General features: G+C 37.2%; 1 protein-coding gene across 1 annotated transcript in view; it reads right to left on the reverse strand.

The window, feature by feature from the left end:
• The window catches only part of GRID2 (glutamate ionotropic receptor delta type subunit 2), a 4,699,489-nt gene that overhangs the window by 2,498,233 nt on the left and 2,179,839 nt on the right, over positions 1-21,417 (reverse strand). Inside the window, exon 5 of the mRNA XM_044061387.1 lies at positions 15,238-15,291. Within this exon, the coding sequence (XP_043917322.1) occupies positions 15,238-15,291 (54 nt within the window). The remainder of the gene's footprint in view (positions 1-15,237; positions 15,292-21,417) is intronic.

Below are 21,417 nucleotides of genomic sequence, written 5' to 3' on the forward strand. Positions count from 1 at the left end.
TCCTAATATATCCCTTTCCTACCTTTACTATTCTGACCCTCTGTCCCTGTAAATTATTCTTCAGACTTTGCCACTTTTCCTGTGTCAGTTCCTATCCTTGTACATACCCTGCAGACCCATTTACTTTGCTTTCAGAGTTCTATTACAATTATTTTCATTGATGTGGGTGTTTTTCCTTTGTTTTCACTTTACCTGTTTGGCTTCCAATCCATAACACATCCTTCAGGATTGTAATTCTTTGCTGACTTCGCACAGTCCCACATTTCCTTATCCCCTTATTCACACCTCGATATTTTAACACCCCTGCCCTTGCTCCTGTCCTTGTTACACTTCTGTTAACAGCAGACAATTGAATGGGACGGCTACTATATGTGAGGCCGCTTTGCTCTGCCTCTTTATCACCACACAGAATTCTGGTCACTATGCTGCAATCCCATGCATGCTCTTTTACCTGCAGTATAAGGCGTGTCTACTCACTTGTTCACCTTATTATTTTCCTGTTTTACTATGAGATACTGCAGTGTGTTTCTGGCAAATTAAGGTTTCCCCACCATTCTTCTCATTTTCCATACCTTATGTTTACTTGTTAAACATATCTTCCTCACATTTAGTTGTATTCAGGGCTCTTTAGACAAACTGCCTGCTACAAGTGAGGGGCACTCTATTTTGAGTCCTGCAACAAGAATGGATAAGGTTCCATTTATGCAGTAAAACAGTGACTATCAAAACTCAGATTTGTAGGGAGTTAACCATTACCCAATGTGAGGGGGGATGCCGCACCTTCACTAACTAAATCTACTACTTATGAGGATACTATACCTTGGAGTAGGAGAAATACTCAAAGGAACCACAACTTTAGATTTAGTATATATTCCTTCACACGTGTATCACCTCAATATCTCAGTTATGGCCTTTGGAATTGTAGCAGGAAACCCTGTAGTAAGCAGCTATCCAGCATCCCTCCCTTTCTTCCTTTCTATTCTGAATTCCTAACAGCAGATGATTACTAGATTTTTTCTTCTTCTTCTCCCTACTCTCTCTCTAGCTGCCATTTTATCCTCTGAAGTACAACGTGCAGTCCTTCCATTCTTTAAACAGCTGCTTGCACACTTGCCTAAGTTTGTTTCTCATTTCTAATAATGCTATTACCCAGGGCCATCATATCACAGCATCACCCTTTGCTATTAGCACACATTCCATTTACACCCACTACATCTTCAACTTCAACTGTCAACATTTTGTGCAGCACCTTTATTTTGTTTGCCAAGCATCTGGTATTACTAGGAATCAGCATCTACTGCTCCTGTCTGTTTATCAGATCCTTCTTTTCACTAGACCTTTAACCTCCCTATACTTTCTCACCTTATTTTCTTCTTCCTCGGTCACGCCTGCCTTCTGTCACCCTTAAATTAGTTTAAAGATAGAGCTCTTCTGGCATACATTTGTAGTTGACGCCAAAAAGCACTGCATGAGGAGAAACAATGCACCGGACAGCTCGAGATAAAATCCAGTGGTTTATTTACAAACAACATGTAAAACGGATGCAACACAACACGTTTTTCATCTAATGCACAGACTTCTTCAGACAACGAGCAATAAAATAAAGACCAATTATATAGTAAAAGTAAGTAGGCAATTAATTCAAATCTTCCAATAAAAACATCTCATGAATATATATTATGTAGTGTTGTCATACATTTGTAGTTGCTCCATCATCAGCTTATCCCCTGAAGACTAAAATGTCTGAGATCACCTCAGTGCCACATATACTTTCGTCTTTGTTCAAAGTACAAGTCAGTCAGTACTTGTAGTAGTCTAAATTATCTTCTGGATCTCAGCACAGATACCAGTCTGCAAAAGTCACTGTGCTTCCTATCTCACTATCTCACTACACCTATAAATAATCTAGTTATTCCTTCTGTTGCTTCCAGCATGGTTGAGATGCCAGGCCTCTTGTCCCCAGATGGGTTCAAATGGGCCCAGATGAGGCAGTACATGTGGATTTAAGTTACCCTTTGCTACCATTCTGCTATGATCAGCATATACTGTTTTTATTCCATGAACTTCCTTTCTTAGTCACTGCTGTTCCACTTTCTTCCTTTTGTGATTGAATTCCCTGCCAACAAATTTCCAACTGTCGTTTACAGTAAAAGACTCATTTTCTTCCCTAGGCCTTGCTCCCCTTCAATATATGTTTCCTTATTTCTCTGTAATGACACCTTCCTTTCTTATATCCTTGACTCCCTGTCACATAGCCCTTTCTTCTCTTCTCTGTCCTTTTCTCCCTTACCCTTGTCTGTCTTCATGCCAGCAGTGGTTTCTTGCTTACATTTTCCTTTTGCAAACTTTTCTCCTAGTTTAAAGTCCTCATTTCCATGTGTATTCTAGCTGTCACACAGATTTCTCCTAATCATTACAGTATCCTGACATGCACTTCCCTTGCCACGTAGCCACATCATCATGTATATGCCCTCTCCTGTGCCTTGTTTTTTTTGTTTATTTGCACTACAGATGGCACATTTCTCTTCTCCCTTCATTAAGGAAAAGGAATCAAGGATATTTGGGCTGTTTATCAAGTCATGTCTCATTTATAACCAGTCTGGTTATCCTCTAATTATCACCCTTCTGTTAGGTTCTCATATGAAAATGATACAATAATGAGCTGAGGACAGAGACTTGTGTAAAAATTGATACAATAGTGAGCTGAGGAGAGACACTTGTTTAGCAGATGGTACAGCATTGAGCTGAGGACAGAGACTTGTGTAACAGATTAGGTGGGTGTGCAAGCCTTAGAATACTGGTTGAATAAGGTAGAACTTTACACTCTGGGATTTAACACATTACTTGTAGGCTTGGCGGAACACGTCCTAACCAAAAATGTCTCCTATTTCAAGGGAGAATGCTATTGGCAAACCCAAGATATGGCTATGGGGGCATCTTTTGCAGTTTTCTGCAAGAAATCGACATAAGTAAACGATTCCTGGATGACTGTTGGCAGGTATAGCAAGGGGACATTGACTATCTTATGGAATTTATTGAATATATCAATGAGAATAAGGGGGTATAGAATTTACCGTCACATATAGCAGGGAGGAAACAAATTATCTGGATGTAAGGATCTTGTTTACCAGATCATACATTACGCACTTTAGTATACAGGAAATACCCACAATATAATAGCTTGCTTTATGCATCCAGCCTCCATACCGTCAGGAACATCCCAAAATCTCAATTCTTGAGAATTAGAAGAATATGTTTAACTGATGAAGATTTTAACATATCTAAACAAGATCTTACTTGCAGAGTTCTGGATAGGGAATATAGACAGAGGGATGTGATTGGAGCAAGAGGTTGGGCTACCAATCAACCAAGATCTGATTTATTGCAATATAAACCCAAACAGCATCAGGATGGGTCAGACACTATTAGAATGGTCACTACATATGGCAGAAATGTTAGTTTATTAAGAAATGTGGTTCAGGAACACTGGAATATTCTTACATCTAATGATGAATTGGGTTCTATGTTACCTGAGAGATGCCAATTCTCTTTTCGCAAAGGGAAAACTTTGGGCTCCTACTTTACTCATTATAAAAAAATTAATAAGGGTGATCAGGTGGGCCATCAACTTACAATAACAGGAGACAGGCTTGTTGGATCCTATTCTTGTGGACACTGCATTTTCTGTAAATACATGCACAAGACAAAACAGTTTACTAGCAGAAATATGAGTCAGTTCTTTGATATACATTTTTATGCCAACTGTGGGTCAGATCGGGTGATATATATGGCCAGCTACACCTGCTCTGCCTTTTATGCGGGGCAGACCTCAAGATCATTCCATTGTCGGATGTCTGAACATCTTAGTGACATACGCAATAAAAGAATTACTAATGCACTATACAGACATTCCCAAGTACATACATCATCTAGGTTCACAATTGTAGTGATTGATAAGATCATGGGTAACAGATCATTTAAAACAGGAAGGCACTATATTTTGAATCAAAAAGAAAGGAAATGGATTGTCAAGCTAGGTGGGTTGTTTGCACCTGGCCTCAATGATAAAATGTGATTTAATAAATTAGACTCTCTATCCTATTCTTCTTTGTGGGGAAGTGATGTCACAGGAAATGACTGGGTACTGATTGTATTTAAAGCAATGGAATTTTAGTATGGATATCACTGATGAAGGCTATATGCCAAAACCGGTCTGGAATATGATTCCATAATAAATTTTGCATTTCTTTCAGAGACTTGTGTAACAGATTCTGCAATATTGAGCTGAGGACAGACAGTAAAATCAGTGACAGCAGTCTGTAGCACACTGTATGATGCTGAGTATGGGACACATACAAGATGACTTGCTACTCTGCACTATAAAACATAATAGCTGCTTTAGACATAATCTTATTTAATAAAGGGCCCAGGTTACTATCCTAGGTATGTAGTAATCGAACTCATGTATAAAGACAGAGTCTCAAATGACCGGTATATGAATTTTTGTTTTGCCTTCTACTTAGCAGACAAGGTTTTAACAAACTAAATTATGCATTTAGTTGTCTAGTGGCTTGTTGCATTTTTTCTGAGCCATGTCTTCTGCTCCTAGTTTATCTTGCTATGTCCACTTGAGCCAAAAGTCAGGCTTGATCACTTTTTAAAGTATGCCAGTTTAATAAAAGATATTCCTGCACCATGGCAGATGGGATTAAAATCATGTCTGTCATTAAGATGTGAGAAGTTTATCTAGTCATTCAAGTGCTGGAGTAGCTGACTGAGAGAACAGCAGAGTGACTGCCCTGAGCTTAGCTAACCTGAGGGAGGGATCACAGCTTGACTGACACCTACAGGAATCAATGTATAAAAGCAAGCTGTAACAGGGTCAACTACACATATGTTTCCCAGCCAGAGAGTGCATACATCTATACTCAAGAACATGCCCATCATTGAGTTCAGTACTCTGGAGCTAATGCACATCTTTCTGTCAGAAGAGGGAGTAGGATCATTAGAAAAAATCCATCCAACTACTTATTAGGTACCTCCATGCATATCTAGGGCTGCCACCTTTTAATTGGGCCAAAACCGGACCAATGACACACCTTTTGCACCTCCCCTTACCCTGCCCATTTCCTCCCTTCTCCCCACCCATTTTTCTGCGCATTTTGTAAAGTCATAGTCACATGTGCTGATACTTGAGTTGGAACAGTGTTTTCCAGACTACCAGACAATTGGTTTGATTTCTGGATAGTCTGGGGAAAAAAACAGAGAGGTGGCAATCCTAAGCCTATATGTTGCCATGCAGTTTGGGAGCTGTTAGGCTCTACACTAGAATGTGAGCGGCCCTGGACTGGAGTCTCAAGCCAGACCATCCGACCACTGGAATGAATGTAGCCAAAGTCTCAGACGTCTTTTAAATGGAGACCATGGGGGGAACTGAGGGAGGAATCTCACTTCATGGCTGCCTTAAGACACTTCCTCTGGTCAGCTTTCTCAGTGCAAGAGATTGAGGCCAAAGGGCAAAACTTTGATTGTGTGCAAAGGCAAGGGAAAACATGTAACAAAATATTAATAAAAGGTATTACTAAACATTAATAATTTTCTAGTAATTGTATAAAACAAATGGGTTAAAATACATATTGCAATACATTGTTGTCTTGAAAGTTTTGTATTGATTTTGCATTGAGTATGGTTGAAAAATGGAAGAATTTTTACAGAAACAAATATGGCATGAAAGATACATGTCAACTGAAAGTACTTTTTTTGTTAAAAACAGGCAATAAGCTACAGACTTATATACATGTATTACTGAAGTATAAAGAAGTGAAACAAATATTACCACTGTAAGCAATACACAGAATATTTAGCTTTCTTTACATTGTATAGTGCAATCATCAAACCAGTGATTTTATACAGACAGTCTTGCAAACCTATATGTGCTATAACATGCCTTACGTCTGTTTGCAGACATACATACAGACAGAGACACACATGCTTGAGCAGACCCATGCACACACACATCCACATAATACTTTAACAAACTCCTGTAAGGTGTAAAAGGCATTGCTGAAATTTAAGAATATTATACTACAATTGTCCCCATACACGACTTGGGAGCAAACTTGGAAAAGAATATCAGATTAGACAAAGAAGATTTCCCATTAGCAATGTTATTCTAATGACTTGTAACCTCAGTGTTACCAACTCAGCGGTGCACAAGACCCCGTCCTAGTAATTTCCCTTGTTATTTTATCTAGAACAGCATCACACTGAAAAGGCTGTACCACTTTGGATTCCTTCATTAAGGAAATCAATAGGACATCTCACCGTTTGTTGCAGAAAACATCTGTCTTCTAAACAGTCTCAACAGTTTGTTTGCCCCATAAGGTGATAGGTCAGTGGGAACTTGTGATTTGTTTTTTCTTTGCCTCTAAATCATATTTTCTCAGCCATCTTTGTGGCTAGCTTGCAGTCCCTTCAGTTTTCTAACCATATAGTTTCATTGAAAGATACCTTTAATAACAAACAACATTTCTAGGGCCTACTTTATCTTTTTTCCATAACTCTTAGGCAAGCCAGGTGAGGGCCCCGTTGAACTAATAAAGCTTTACATTTTCTTTTCATTCATATGAATTATAATCTGAATTATAATCTCTGCAGGACATGTAATGTTCAGTTCTGTTATAATTCTGTTCTACCAAACTACCACCAATATTTAAAAATAATGTTGCATCTATTGCTTGTTATACAGTAGTCCGGCTTTATTCATCAAAAATAAAACTCTAGGAAATGGTAGCATCACTCTTCTGACTGCAGAGTTTAACTCACTCTGCTTCAACAATTTACATAATGTCATTTATGCATGCATGTCTATGTCCTCCATGACGTAAATACAAGTGTTCATCAATGTCGTTGCTTGCTTATCTGTTTCATATGCAAATATTTTCTGTGTGGGCTTGTTTGTGTGTGTGTGTATATGTGTTTATAGATGAGGTTATGTGCTACAGTTTGCACTGTTTCACTAACGTTCCTACAGTAGATGCACAATACTATTAAATCATAAAGAAATGACTAATTGTTGAGATTAGCTAATAAGGTATTATGCCATCTTTATTGCAGTTAGGATCTTAATGTCACCAACTTGTCCCTAAACACACTGGTTTTTAGCATACTGAATAGAAACAGCAGGCCTCCATCAGAACACTAATTTTAATAGTACTTGTTGAAACATGCATAAAAGAGCTTTACAAAATGCAACATTTCTATCCATAAGTTTTCAAATACCCATGCTATCCAGTTCAAGATCGCAGGAAAGTACCCTAGATTAGAAGTTCAACTGTAAAGGTCCACTCACCAGATTAAACTGCTGGATATGGCGTCCTTTCTGACATTCTTTTTCTAAGTAAATAATAAAAGTGAATACAATCACACACACACACGCACACACACACACACACACACACACACGCACACACATATAAATACATTTTAACCTATCCTTGATTATGCAAAATATCTCAATTCTCCTACATATTTTTGCCCTGGCCCACATATATTCTTTGTTTTGATTCTTGGCAAATCACTGAAGATTATAGTCAATCAGTCAGTCAGTGGTACAGATTATTAGACTTTTATACTTATTATCATTTAGAAATGCGTGTTGACACAAAACCTATTGTTCTAGTCATTTTTTTAGAGAATTTAGTGAATTATAATAATATTTAAAACATTACTTCTGATTTTGGACCATTATTTTTGGCTTTGTCCAGAATTTTTGAGAAAAAAAGTTGAGGTACATCTAAAGAAAATAATATTATTAGCATTTATTGGCTCATTTATTGTACATATCACTGCCAGGTCAGCATACAAGTGAAAAACATGCATCACCTGCACAGTCAGTGACATGACAATTTGGACAGGAAGACTGTCACAATATATTCTTAGCAAATTATTGTCTTTAAGACATGTTGTTGTATAACGCTTGAACAAATGTCAGTAATACCAGCATGCTTCTGGTTTACTTAATATTGACTTTGTCTTGCTATGAAACAAACTTTAGTCTGGTATTGGGAGATTACGAGTTTGGCTGTTGTCAAACATTGCACAAATGCTGTGAGGATAACCACAGCACTACTCTAATGCCATCTATTCAACACCATGTGCAATTAAGGAGAAAGAATAAATCAAGACCATTACCACAAATACTCGTATAAAAATGCTCTAAATGCCACCTTTCTGCAAATAACCTGCCCTAATTAAAAGCAGCATACAAATGGTACTGTTCATGGCATGACAATGAATTTTGTTGCAGCATTATAATATGTGCTAGGACTAAATAGTGTGTTTTTATTGCTGGAGTCTAATGTGGTCATATTACTGGATTAATTCAGCTGACTATACAATCAGTATATATACTGCTTTACATCAAACTCATTATGATAATGGTTTGTTTATTGTTGTTTGTTTATTTATAATAGCAAATCATAAATGAATGTTTGATAAGACATGCTATTTAATTGTTTGACTTTCAAACAATATCTCAATGAAAACACATCCATAGGGAAGACCAGCATGGCATTTGTGTTAATTACCTATTTTGTGCTTCAGATATATTCGAAATTTAATGAAAGTACACGTGTTTTTACAAAATGTCATATATCCTTGCTCAGCTATGAGAAAATGTACCTTTAGCAAAAAAAGCAGGCAACATTTTGAATTTGAGATAATGACTCTATTAGACTTACAAAAAAAAAGATAAAACTGCAGGAAAATAATTCAAAGTTTACGTACAGTTATTCGAACAGAAAAGCTTCCTGGTACTATATTAATGTGCAATTACAATAACAGGTAAATTGCTACATGCATCATTTACCTGTAGCTTCAGTGATAATCACATTCACAATGAAGCAGAAATTTAATAGACAGTCTGATTGCAGCTGTGTTGTTTGCGATTATCACTTCAATTATTTGTGGCAGTTCGTTTCTATCCTTAAGCAAGGATATTGTTGCATGATTTGATAAGCTACAGGTAGTCTTTATTTGCCTTTTCTTTTTCAGATAGACTCAATATAGTGACTTACCACTTAACTGGATAAGCCCACATGTCACAATTGCCTCATTTCATTCCCAACCCGTTCTACTCATTGGGTTAAATATATCGCTTAAAAATCACACAGAATGTAAGTGGAGTTGGGGAGAAATAAACAAAAGACTACATGTTAAATGCCATCTCTAACTCATGGCCTTAACCTGATGAAATCTGTTAAACTTAAAGAGACACACGTCTCATGTTCTCAACAAAGGTATAGTTATCAAAAATTCAAAATGCACACAAATATGGTCTGTTAATGAAGACGAACAAACTGTTATTAAATTCTTGCTGTGTTTACAATGTTAGTGAACAGCGTCTTCCCTTTTCAACATGTGTGCTACCTGTGTCAAGAATTTAATTAAAGTACAAAATCCAAGTACTTATACCTCCAGCAAAAATCTGTTAAACTTACAAAATAAATTTCTATTATGAAAACATAATGAATAAAGAATAAAGAATATAAAGAATAAAGAATGAAAGCAATTATTTTCCACTTTCCTTAAAATGAAAATGAATTTGCTTACAGCTTTTACCCTAAGACTGATTCCTATCATTAAGGCAATTGTTCTTAAAATGACCCCCCCTTCTTTTGTATCATTGCAGCAACAAACTGATACTTGGGTATCATTTCATGAAAGGTGAACAAGAAGACATTGTAGTGAGCAATCTGCATACTAAACTTTTACTTTATAAAGCAGCTGAGGGCAAAACTAAATAGCCGACCAATTAGCAATCTGTCTCATATGATTCATTCTCTCTCTCTCTCTCTCTCAGTATTTCTCTTTATCCTCATAGCTATCATTTCAGCTTTCTCTCTCAGCATTGCACTCTTAGCTGTACACATTATACAAAAAGTGTTAGCAATGTAACAATGTAGAAGAAAGAAAGACTAGCGTAAGGAAATGTTAAAGAGTGAGGATAAAAATTCCAGAAGTAAAAAGAAGACAGTGCTGTCTCTGTCTGCAGACATCAGTTAAAGCAAATATTACTTCTCTGGTTTCAGGACAGCAGACCTTGGGGAAGGACAAGAAAACAGTGCAGTGTGCGTGCGTGCGTGTGTGTGTGTGTGTGTGTGTGTGTGTGTGTGTGTGTGTGTGTGTGTGTATGTGTGTGTGTGTGTGTGTGTGTGTGTGTGTGTGTGTGTGTGTGTGTGTGTGTGCGTGTGTGTGTGTGCGTGTGTGTGTGCGTGTGTGTGTGTGTGTGTGTGTGTGTGTGTGTGTGTGTGTGTGTGTGTGTGTGTGTGTGTGTGTGTGTGTGTGTGTGTGTGTGTGTGTGTGTGTGTGTGTGTGTGTGTGTGTGTGTGTGTGTGTGTGTGTGTGTGTGTGTGTGTGTGTGTGTGTGTGTGTGTGTGTGTGTGTGTGTGTGTGTGTGTGTGTGTGTGTGTGTGTGTGTGTGTGTGTGTGTGTAAACCAGAATCTACATGAATAGTCTAAAGGGTAACATAATCTATCTCCTGAAGAATGAAAAAGGCACTGTGTCTACATCTAGATTTCTGAATGAATACATTTTAGGCTACATCTTCTTTATACTCTGACAATTACTGTGAAATTGATTTCATCAGCAGAGGTCCAACACACTGAATTTCCCGATCATCTATATATAAGTCTATTCCAATTTTCTTTGAATTTCTGGACTTATCCAGTCCAGTAATATAAAAAAATCTATATGTATCCTACTTGCTTTTGAGGGGACATCTATGCCTGGCATACAGAGCATTGTCAGACCCCACTCTGATGGACCTCCTGCATATCCACAAAACAAACAGTACCAGAATTACCCATTCTAAAAACGTAAACCTTGTCTGTGATATAAATCGGATTTGCTGGAGCGATAGGTATGTATCCCAGAGACTACCCCGTCTATGGAACAGGCTCCCAATCCATGTGAAGCAGAGTTCCTCCCTAACCCACTTCAAGTGCAATTTGGACAATTGGATGGGAAACCAGAAATCCATCCCTTGTTTGGCACCTATGTCTATAATGGACAGAGGTAACCTGTAAATGGTTCATCTCCCAGGCCCATGCTTACACTTATCAAGGGTATCAGAACTTGTCAGAGATTTGAGATGCCTGGCTAGGTTTAAAAATGGCTTGTAATCATTAGCCTAGTAAACGCCTATGAACTATGCATGTATTTAAAAACATGTTCATTGTAAATTACTCAGATTTATTGATGTGAGATTATGTTTTATATGGTTTCATCCCTTCCAAAATGTGATTCTCAGTCTTGATGAAGCCATCCACTTCTTCAATAGCACTTTCCTAAACATCCTAAACACACATTCCCCCATAAGAAATGCCAGAGTCAAAACACAGTACTCCCTTGGCTACAAAAAAGCACCAGGACACTAATGAAAATCAGAGATAAGGCCTGGGAGCACTGGCACTTAACAACAAAACCCTCCTCTAGACAGTCATTCCTAGAGCTGTGCAACAAGGTCAAAATGCAAATAAAAGAAGATAAAACCCAACATTATCAGTCTGCCCTAAACTTCTCCCATCACAACTCTAAGCAGTTCTGGTCCACAATAAACTCCACTCTCCACCCAGGAAAAGTAGGCACCCCCTCACCTACCACTCCCCCTTCCTCCAGCACTATTGCTGACTCATTCAATAAACACTTTACTGAAACAATTGTTAAATAACGCAACTCTCTACCCATCCTCCCTACATCAAAACCAAATACTCTGCCCACAGTCTTTTCTTTTTCATAAGTACCTACCTCCTATATAAAAAAAACTTCTATTGAAACTTAAGCCTACAAAACTTGCAGCTAACAATCTCCCATATGAATACCTAAAAATAGCAGCAGAAGCCCTAGTTTACCCAGTCTCTATCTTAATTATTTGAATCTTATCAGAAAGCTATGTCCCCACACTGTGGAAAATATCTCACATCATTCCCCTCCATAAAGGTGTCTCCACCACTGAACTTTCCAATTACCACCCCACAGCCATCATTTCTCCACTTTCCAAGATACTTGATAAATACATCCATTCTCAAGTCATAGACAACCTCTTAGCTAATAACCTCCTCTCCAGCACCCAGCATGGGTTCAGGCCATACCATAGCAGTGCTACCACCTTGCCCTATTTCCCTAATACTATCCTTCATCATAATAATGGTCTGTTCTCCTCTGCTATATTTCTGGATCTATCCAAGGCTTTTGACATGGTCTCACACAAACTACTAATCTCTGTTCTCACTAACCTATCCTTTTCCCAATCAGCTACTGATTGGTTTCACAGCTATCTAACTGGCTGCCAGCAATCAGTTGTCTGTCATAATAACCTATCTCCTTGACTTCTTGTACTACTCGGTATTCCCCAAGGCTCCATCCTTGGTCCCCTACTATTCTCACTCTTCACCAATGATCTAGTCACAGCCACCAAACATGCTTCTTTTATACAGTATGTAGATGACTCCACCCTCATCTGCTCAGCCCCAACTATACCTGAACTTCAAAAGATCACACAGGAAGCCTTTTCATCTGTAGAAGGCTGGCTATCTAATGCCCAGTTATTACTCAACCCGAGGAAGACTTAACTCCTTATCTTCCAACCCACTAAATCTAACCCAGTTATCCCCCACTGTAATATTCTAGCCAAAGACAATACCATCATCTCCCCAACAGAACACACCAGACTACTTGGTGTTGAGATTGATAACAATCTCAGATTTGACACTCACATTTCTCTTGCCATAAGAAAGGTTCACAAAAAACTAGGTGTATTGTACAGAAACAAACAATTCCTCACCAAGACAGCCAAAATTTCTGCTGCCAGTTCCCACCTAATCTCCACTTTACTCTGCGCCTCTCCTATATTTACCTACCTTAGACAAACAGACCTAAACAAGCTCAAGGCTTGCTACAATAAAATTGCTAAGTTTGTCACTGGTGCATCTTATCGCAGCCACCACTGTATCTCACTTAGAGAACTTGACTGGCTTGAACTCCCTCAACTTCTTCACCTGAATCAACTCTCTCTCACCCACAAGTTAGTAAACCATCCTGTTAAAGTCCCATCCCTTCAAAACCTTCTCCAGTCCTACTGCTCCACTAGACCACTACGCTCCAGCCACAAACATCTACTTCTAGTGACCAAATGCAAAAACTCAGTGGAAGAAACACTATTCTCCTGTGTCATATCCAGATTACTGAACAAACCCTCCCATAACCACACTACCTTCTTACAGTCACTTCAAGACTGCACTAAAAACTTACTTAAAAAGTCTCTGGTTATGCCCATGCACCAATCCAACTAGTAACCCTACTTTTACCTCCCCTTCCGCTCCCCTTCTCTAGCCACCCTGCCTCATAACATCTATCCTCTGCAGGCTGTGGCTTACATGTTACCCTCCCCTTCCCTCCTCACTCAATCTCTCAGACCTGTTATAACATGCTTAACTACCTCACTTCATCTCAACTCCAAGTACATATCCGACTGACTTACACCTAGCTTCCTCTCACTACCACTTATACTACTCACTCAGTCTCCTCTCTTACTCCTCTTCCCCTTCTATTCCATTAGCCCTTCTCTCCTGTTCTACCTTTATGTGAAGCTTCTGCTTTATATCTGCTTGAGTTCAGTGCAATATTTGTGTATAAGATTTAGGTATATGACTTTAAAACAGTATCTGTTTGAGCTTAGTACTATGTGTATATACATCCTACCTTTATTCCTAGCCTCTAGCTAGATATTGGTAAATCTGTTCATTACTTTGTTTCACATTGTATGTATAGCTAATGTTTGCTGCAGTATGTATTATTTGCTATTGTATGTATATTCAATTGTTCTTCATGCACTCTGCTGCTCGTTTATTGTTCTGTAGAGCTTTTCTCCCCATGCCTCCACTGAAAAAGGACCTGTGTCCAGTTGGAATTTCCTGGTAAACAAATGTAAATAAAATAAATAAATAAAATAAATCCACTGAAGGTGGTTCAGATGAACACAAATATACAGATAACAGTTTGATGAAACCACAAACATTGAAACAATTCTTTTGTGGGCAAGGGGGCAAGTCTCCCTTTACCCTCCATGTGGGAAGACACCCTTCACATCCTCCAAAATTACATATACCAACTCTGAGGTCACACAACAGTGGAAAAAAAGCAATCTCCTCTTTTGTTTGAAGGCAGCTTCAGTGAACTGGCTTCAGTTTATTTGCCTTCAGTGAAATCACCTTCAACAGATTGGCATGCTCCTGTTTTATGTAACTATATATATATATATATATATATATATATATATATATATATATATATATATATATATATATATATATATATATATATATATAGAGAGAGAGAGAGAGAGAGAGAGATAAATAGGTATATTATGTGTCTTGCCTTTAAACAGCCAAAATGTAAAGTTTTAAATCATGTGCATTAGTAATACAGCATGTAACATATAGCTTTTTGTAATTCTTTATTAGAAACAAGGCATTAAACAGGTTTAATAATCATACACATTCTTTAATTGAGTCAAATCATTAACACAAAAAGCAATGAGTTTTCATTTGACAGGTTTAAGACTAGAAGTAGTAAATTAGCAGTCTTGTTTCTCAGAACTGAAATTCCTTGCATTTCGGGGATTGTCTTTTCACTAGGTTTTTAGTTCTTGTATTAGATTTCTTTTATTGAAGGACTGTTCCTCTCTTTCATATGTCTCGGCTTTTATTTCCATTTCAGTCCTAAGAGCTCGACTTGCATTTATTCTGGTAATATTACATTCTGTTTCAAGGATACATTGCTTTTGATGCATTGTATCAAGTGAACCCTTTACTGAATTGTTAGAGACTAGCAAAGGTACAGAATTCACTTAAGACTGGTGTAATGTGATCAACCTATCTGAAATGCATGCACAAAACACAATAAAATTATCACACTTGTTCTCCTAGTCATTTAAAGAAGAAACATCAGCATCCTGAGCAAGACATGCAATAAATGGCTTAAAATCTAGTGGGTGTGTAAAATCATTCGCTTTTATTGGCATGTGTTTGATTAGTAGAGCCATGTAGTACTGAAAATGATGACAAGTGTCAGATTAAGCAGAGAATATTCAGACATTTCCTAAAGAAATGTTCATGAAATGCAGGGTAACTTTAGTATGTACTATATACCCAGACATAATAATATACAGGTCATACCTCATTAAGGATGATCCAGTGGCAATCGAATGCAACCAGGTTTGTCTCCACAACCTAGGAAATGAAAATAGCAGAGTATTACTATCTGTGTTTTAGATATAAACTCTATTTTTTCAGTGTTTAATAAAAACCTTACGTTTGTATTAATACAAATGAATGAATGAAATAAATGCTATCTAAACAACTGACATTCGAAGGTACAAGAGATAAACAGATGTCCTGGATAAGAAAGACATGTTGCTGATATCGGGTACCAGCAACAGAGCACAGTATCATTCAATGTTTGCTATTTTGGTAGAACATCTGAAGGGGCTCTCTTTCAACAATCCGTATTTCTGACAAGAGATGAAATACCACCAAAACATGGTGCTCTAATAGCAGCATGGTTATTTATTTATATTATCATGCTAACTCCATAAGTTATTATTAATGTCACCAAACCTGAAGCATTAAATGATCTCTTGTTTTGATCCCAGTACTTCATTGGGCTTCAGTCATTTCGATCATGAATAGGATAATCACTCTAACCACTGGCAGTTAGTGTACTGTTTGGCAGTTAGCACGGATGACAACAATATTTGCTTGTTAATTATCTGCTTCCTGTGACAGGGGTAAAGGGTGTGAATCCTTCCACCTTCATTTACTTACTGTGTGACTTTGAATAGGTCACTTAACTAGACAAGTTAAGCTCCTCATTGGTCCCCTGGACTACATGCCTATGAGCCTTAAGCCTTAAGACACATTATAAAATACAAATAATGGTAGGAAACACTGACTGAGCTAAACATATGAATGGACTGTAAATGCCTACCTAATTAGATTTCAATTAGATTTCTTACACAATTAGCACAAGAAACATTTTGTGCTAGTCTGTCAATGTTTTGTGAGTTGATCAGTACTATATAATTCTCTTCATGGTATGAATAATCAAATTGACACCTGTGATATATGTGCCGTGTCTCTGTTATTTAAGTAATAAATTGCCACGAATCCTGTAGGGCCAGTACTTTAATATTTACTCAGTAGTTCAGGAATGGTCTTCATCTAAGGAGATAAAGATGATATTTATGTTTTTGTGTTTAGGAACGAGATATGTTTTTGGAGTATTTATCAGAATGAAGGCTGTCTTTGAATGCCAGAATGGCTTCTAAATGTTACGGTCCTGGAAAATGGTTAATGATATTTGATGTTTGTATATTGAAATAATGTTTGGAAAACTTTAACTTTTTTAATGTGTTCAGCTTAGGAGTCAGCCATACTGTTTGTGGGGATGGATCAGGTAGAAATATTTTGCTGAACATATTTTTAGCTTAATGGATTGTCTAAGATGAATGGATTTGTTCTGGTATTTAGTCTGCAAGGTTGATTTTACAACAGTTTTGTGGACTGATTTTGATTATGGGTGGATATGTAGCTCTTTCAGAGTGGTATCAGGAACTTTTATTTGCTTATTCTGTGTGTGTGTGTGTGTGTGTGTGTGTGTGTGTGCGTGCGTGTGCATGTGTGTACGAGAGTGTGCACATGTGTGCGCATGTGTGCATGTGTGTGTGCCTGTGTGTGTGTGCACGTGTGTGTGTATGTGTGTGTGTGTGTTTGTGTGTATTTGTCCATGTGTGTGTGTGTGTGTGTGTGTGTGTGTGTGTGTGTGTGTGTGTGTGTGTGTGTGTGTGTGTATATGCACATGGGTGTGTGCATGCGTGTGTGTGTGTGTGTGTGTGTGTGTGTGTGTGTGTGTGTGTGTGTGTGTGTGTGTGTGTCTATTGGTGCAGCAATACTGCTGGTAGTGTCCTGGATGGAACACTGCCCTCTCCTTAGTAGTGAAAAAGGCTACAGTACTAAAAGTGAAGAGGATGGCTGTCCTTCTCTCTCTTTGTCCATTTTAGAGTCTGGGGGCTGCTGAGGTATGCTGGCATATGGATGCTTAACTCAGCAATGTGGGACACATTCTGGTTTGACTTATGAAGTGATAAGAATGGTAGGCTCTGCTCATCTGGACATTAGGAGAACAACTGACTTATTACATCAGCTGCCCAGGAAAGTGATGCTGGTTTTGTTGTCCTCTAGACTAGCCTGGCATCTATTCATGCCAGGACCCTACCCCATTACATCCTGCTGTTTTTTCTTCTTTATGCATCACTCCCATTCCTTGCTCATTTTCCACCCCTCTCTGTCACATGTCCACCTACTATATGTCTGATTTCATCCACTGTCCTCCTCTTCTTTTGTGTCTACTGCTGCTGTCTGAAACTATGTTCTGTGTTGTTCTGACTACCCCTGCTACCTCTCCCTCTTTTTCAGTATAATCTCTAGAAAACCATCACTACTTTACTCACTTTTTCTTTTATTGTAAAGAAGGAAAAAAATGACCAGTTCTCCTACCATCTTTCTACTTGCAGCAACATTTGCATGTTTCCTTATTCTTGCTGTTTTGCTCTTTCATGTGTCCAGTCTAACCTGTTCTCTTCTAATTCATATGATGGCCAGAGTTGTCACTTGACTGTGAAGACTTGTGATGGTCAATCTGGACTGTTAGGCTTCCCTTCTTGTGCCAGATGCATGAACGATACAGCAATATGGCCCTACATTGCATGCATGCAGTAATTTCTCCACGCTGACCTGTCCTTCTTGTAATGTCTATCACATCGGACAAAAAAGTAAGTGCATCTCTTGTGTGGGACCCAGCTTGAATAACTTTAGGAAAAATCAGTGTGCTGAACAACTTCTTTAATCTAATATGGTCAGAATGCAATCCTAGACAAATGAATAATGAATTCACAGTATATATAAATTGTTAAGATAAGCGCTTAACAATTGTCTTTGAATTTGTTAACATAACTGTAAGAGAAACTTGAAAGCAGCAATCAGTTCATATGCGCACAGTTAAAAAAAAATGAAATGCTTTATAGTGAGACTTGAATGTCAGTATGTGTTAAATGGACATTTAAAAATTAATGTGGGCAGATCATATCCAATGTTAAGGCTAATAGAAGATATAGTACTGAACATCCCGGTATAATAGGTTCCATCTGAAGTAATTGCTTGTGTTTGAACTGTCACAAATCATTTCTTTTAAAACCTTGAGTCATGCACATTTCCACACTTTAGGATTCTAAGCATGACATTCAGCAAAATGTACAGCTACTGAATTGAACATTTTCTTTAATAAGTGGCATTCTATGCCAGCGCACTTCAAACATCTTGATGTCATTCCATTGTTATTAATTAATATTGGAATAAAAAGATGCACAAAACGGAAGCACTAATGTAAGCCAAAAATACCAAATGCCATTCATTAAAATGTTATATTGTTTATAGCTATCCTTTTTCAAATTGCACCATTTCAAAATAATTTCATTCTCATAGTTGTATTCAAGCTGTCACCTATGATAGTATGTTTAACTAATTCACACTATTAAAACTCTTCAGCTGGGAAAAATATAACATTCCCAATACATTCATTTTTATCAGTGTCTAAATATGAAACATGCCTCTGTTTGTTGTAAATGTAAAATCTTCCACTGCTTTGCTTATATATATATATATATATATATATATATATATATATATATATATATATATATATATTAGTATTCATCTATAATATAATCTTCTATGTCTAACAGCAGATCTAGGCTGTGTTGTAGAGATGATAAAATCAGCAACAAAGGAAGAGTGATATAGCTGGAATAGAATTGATCCTCAAGTCTTGGTGAGTACTTTTTAAGAAAATTTTTACTAAAATTTCATGAAGATGACACCGATACATAGACTGCACTTTGTATAACATATATCATGGGCAAAAGTAGATTAAAACATTAAAAAAAGAAAGCCGGGTGTGCTAGTCCCGGATTAAAAAAGTCAAAAATCCTGGTAGAACTTGGAAAAAATGACAGAGTAGAATCTTCAAGACATGGAAACATTCCTACAATACAATTAGTCCAGGCTCAGGGAGAGAATGGTCTTCCTGCTGAAGAAGAAAGTAGCTGTCCACAAAAAACATAAAAACTGAGAAGCCAAAAGAGAACCATAAAGATGAGAGAGTGGACTTTTGAAGATAATGAAGTAATTATGTACTGTTACTATTTTGCAAGAAGCCTAGAGATTCCAGATAACCGATATTGAAAAAAAATTAAAAGAGAAAGTAAAAGCAAAAAAAATATTTGCACAAGAAAAACTTTCAAAAGTTTTGAATGCAAATTTATGTTCATTAATGCAATGCATCTATGAAAAACATGGTACTTATTATCGCAACCACATTTCCAATCTGTGATACTTTGTTATGGTTTGACAAAAATATTTTCAAAAAGTAGAAGCTTGTTTTTTCTTTAATAATGTTGTTTTCACTACTGTAACTGTACTTGTGTAATGTGTTTTGTATAGTCTTTGTAATGTTGTTAGGTTACTAGTTTGAGTATTTGAATGCTGGTAGCATATTGCATTATATTGTTTACTTGTCATTGATGAACAGAGGACTGAAAGTCTAGACTGTTGATCACATCTTAACTTTTACACCTTCATATCGTATTTGATCAGTCAAGTTTCCTCAGCTCCATTTTGGAACTGATTAAACATAAATGTTTTGAGAAGTTGTTACAGATAAGTAATCGTTGAGGTTTGTCTGCATGTAGTATATTACCTAGATTACACAGACTTGTTGGTAATGATGGCAGTGCTCTTGTTATGTGCGTTAATAATAGATCTGTACAGAATGGCCATGAGTTTTATGTCGAAAGATATGTTAGCAGTACCAGCTCTTAAAGGCACTGCTATTAATATTTTGGAGAACTGTTGAACTGATTTGTGTTAAGATCTGTATGGTAACTGTGTCTCTGATTCATCCTCAGGTTGTTTTTAACAATTGTCATTTATTTCTGAAGAATAACATTGGTTCATAACAGTTTATGGTCCGCATTTATTCAGTTAACACATTTTTGCCAACGATTCTGTGCCATTGCTTATGTACTGGGCACTGCTTCTCCATTCTACAAAAGTGCATGTTTCTTTAAATCATCGTTTCCATTGCAAGTAAACATAACCTTTGATTTTCTTTCAGATAGCTGGCTTTACAACTAAGTTATAAATCCATGTTTCACTTCTTCTATTTTCTCCCAGACTACATGTCAGAGTGCTTACGTGTTATCACAATCAGATTTCGAACAGGAGAAACAGCTGTGTGGTTTGGAAAAGAACCATTTCTCCTCTTTGAAATGTGGTTGCGATAATACATAAGTACCAAAAACCTTATATAGACCAAGAAACTTTGGGCCATTTGGAAGTATAAAGAACAAAATCTAGAGATTTTTGAAATGTATAAAAAGAGAGATGGATATGGGAAAGAAAGCGAGATCCGATACGGTGCAATATATTTATACGAAGGAGAAAGTAAAAAAAAAAAATCAACTCGGAAGATATCCAGGCAAAGGCACCCAGATATGGAAAAATGTCATAATGCAAAAAATAAGACCACAAAGGCTGAACATAGAACAGTTGAGAAGAGCAGTGAAGTAGAAGTTAAACAAATAGAAACTGAAGTTATAGAATACCTGATAAGTGAAGGGTTTAGTGTAGAAAACCTAACTCTGGTAATGTCATGGAATGATGGGACAATGATTCCCCAAATTAAGGAGAAACAGATGGAATGGGAAGCATCTGATCAGCCTGCCACATGAAAATCCACAGGAGCCTTCAGTAGGAAAGTACTAGAAAAGCTTATTTGGAGTTGCACAGCAAAGAAAGTAGTAGGACGCAGTGGCAACTCTGACCCAGTCAATGTTGTGAAGTCATAGGTCAGTCACTTCCTATATTAAGGAACAATGGATGGTAAAGGATGCAGCTGAAAAGAATATGTCACAGGAAGATGTATAGGAACTTTCTGTAGAATGTCCACAGGAAATGGAGAACAAAGAATGTGCCCTCAGTGTAAAAGAAAATGATCTAAGAGAAGAGTCGCTTGATTTAATTAAGATAGACATATTAAGATTGATGAAATAGATTGTAGAAGGTCAGTAAGACTGAAAATGTTAGAACTCTGATAATCAAAAGAACATATTAATCAAGAACAGAAACGTATGTGATATAACAAAGGTAAATAGGATATATTACTGTGCAAGTAAATTAATTCCAGATAAAGTCTTACCACAAAAACAAAGAGTAATATGGGAAAGAAAGAGAAGAAATCAA

The sequence above is a fragment of the Protopterus annectens genome, chromosome 2.part0 (genome assembly GCF_019279795.1).
Source record: "Protopterus annectens isolate FY-2018-M chromosome 2.part0, PAN1.0, whole genome shotgun sequence".
Classification (NCBI taxonomy): domain Eukaryota; kingdom Metazoa; phylum Chordata; order Ceratodontiformes; family Protopteridae; genus Protopterus; species Protopterus annectens.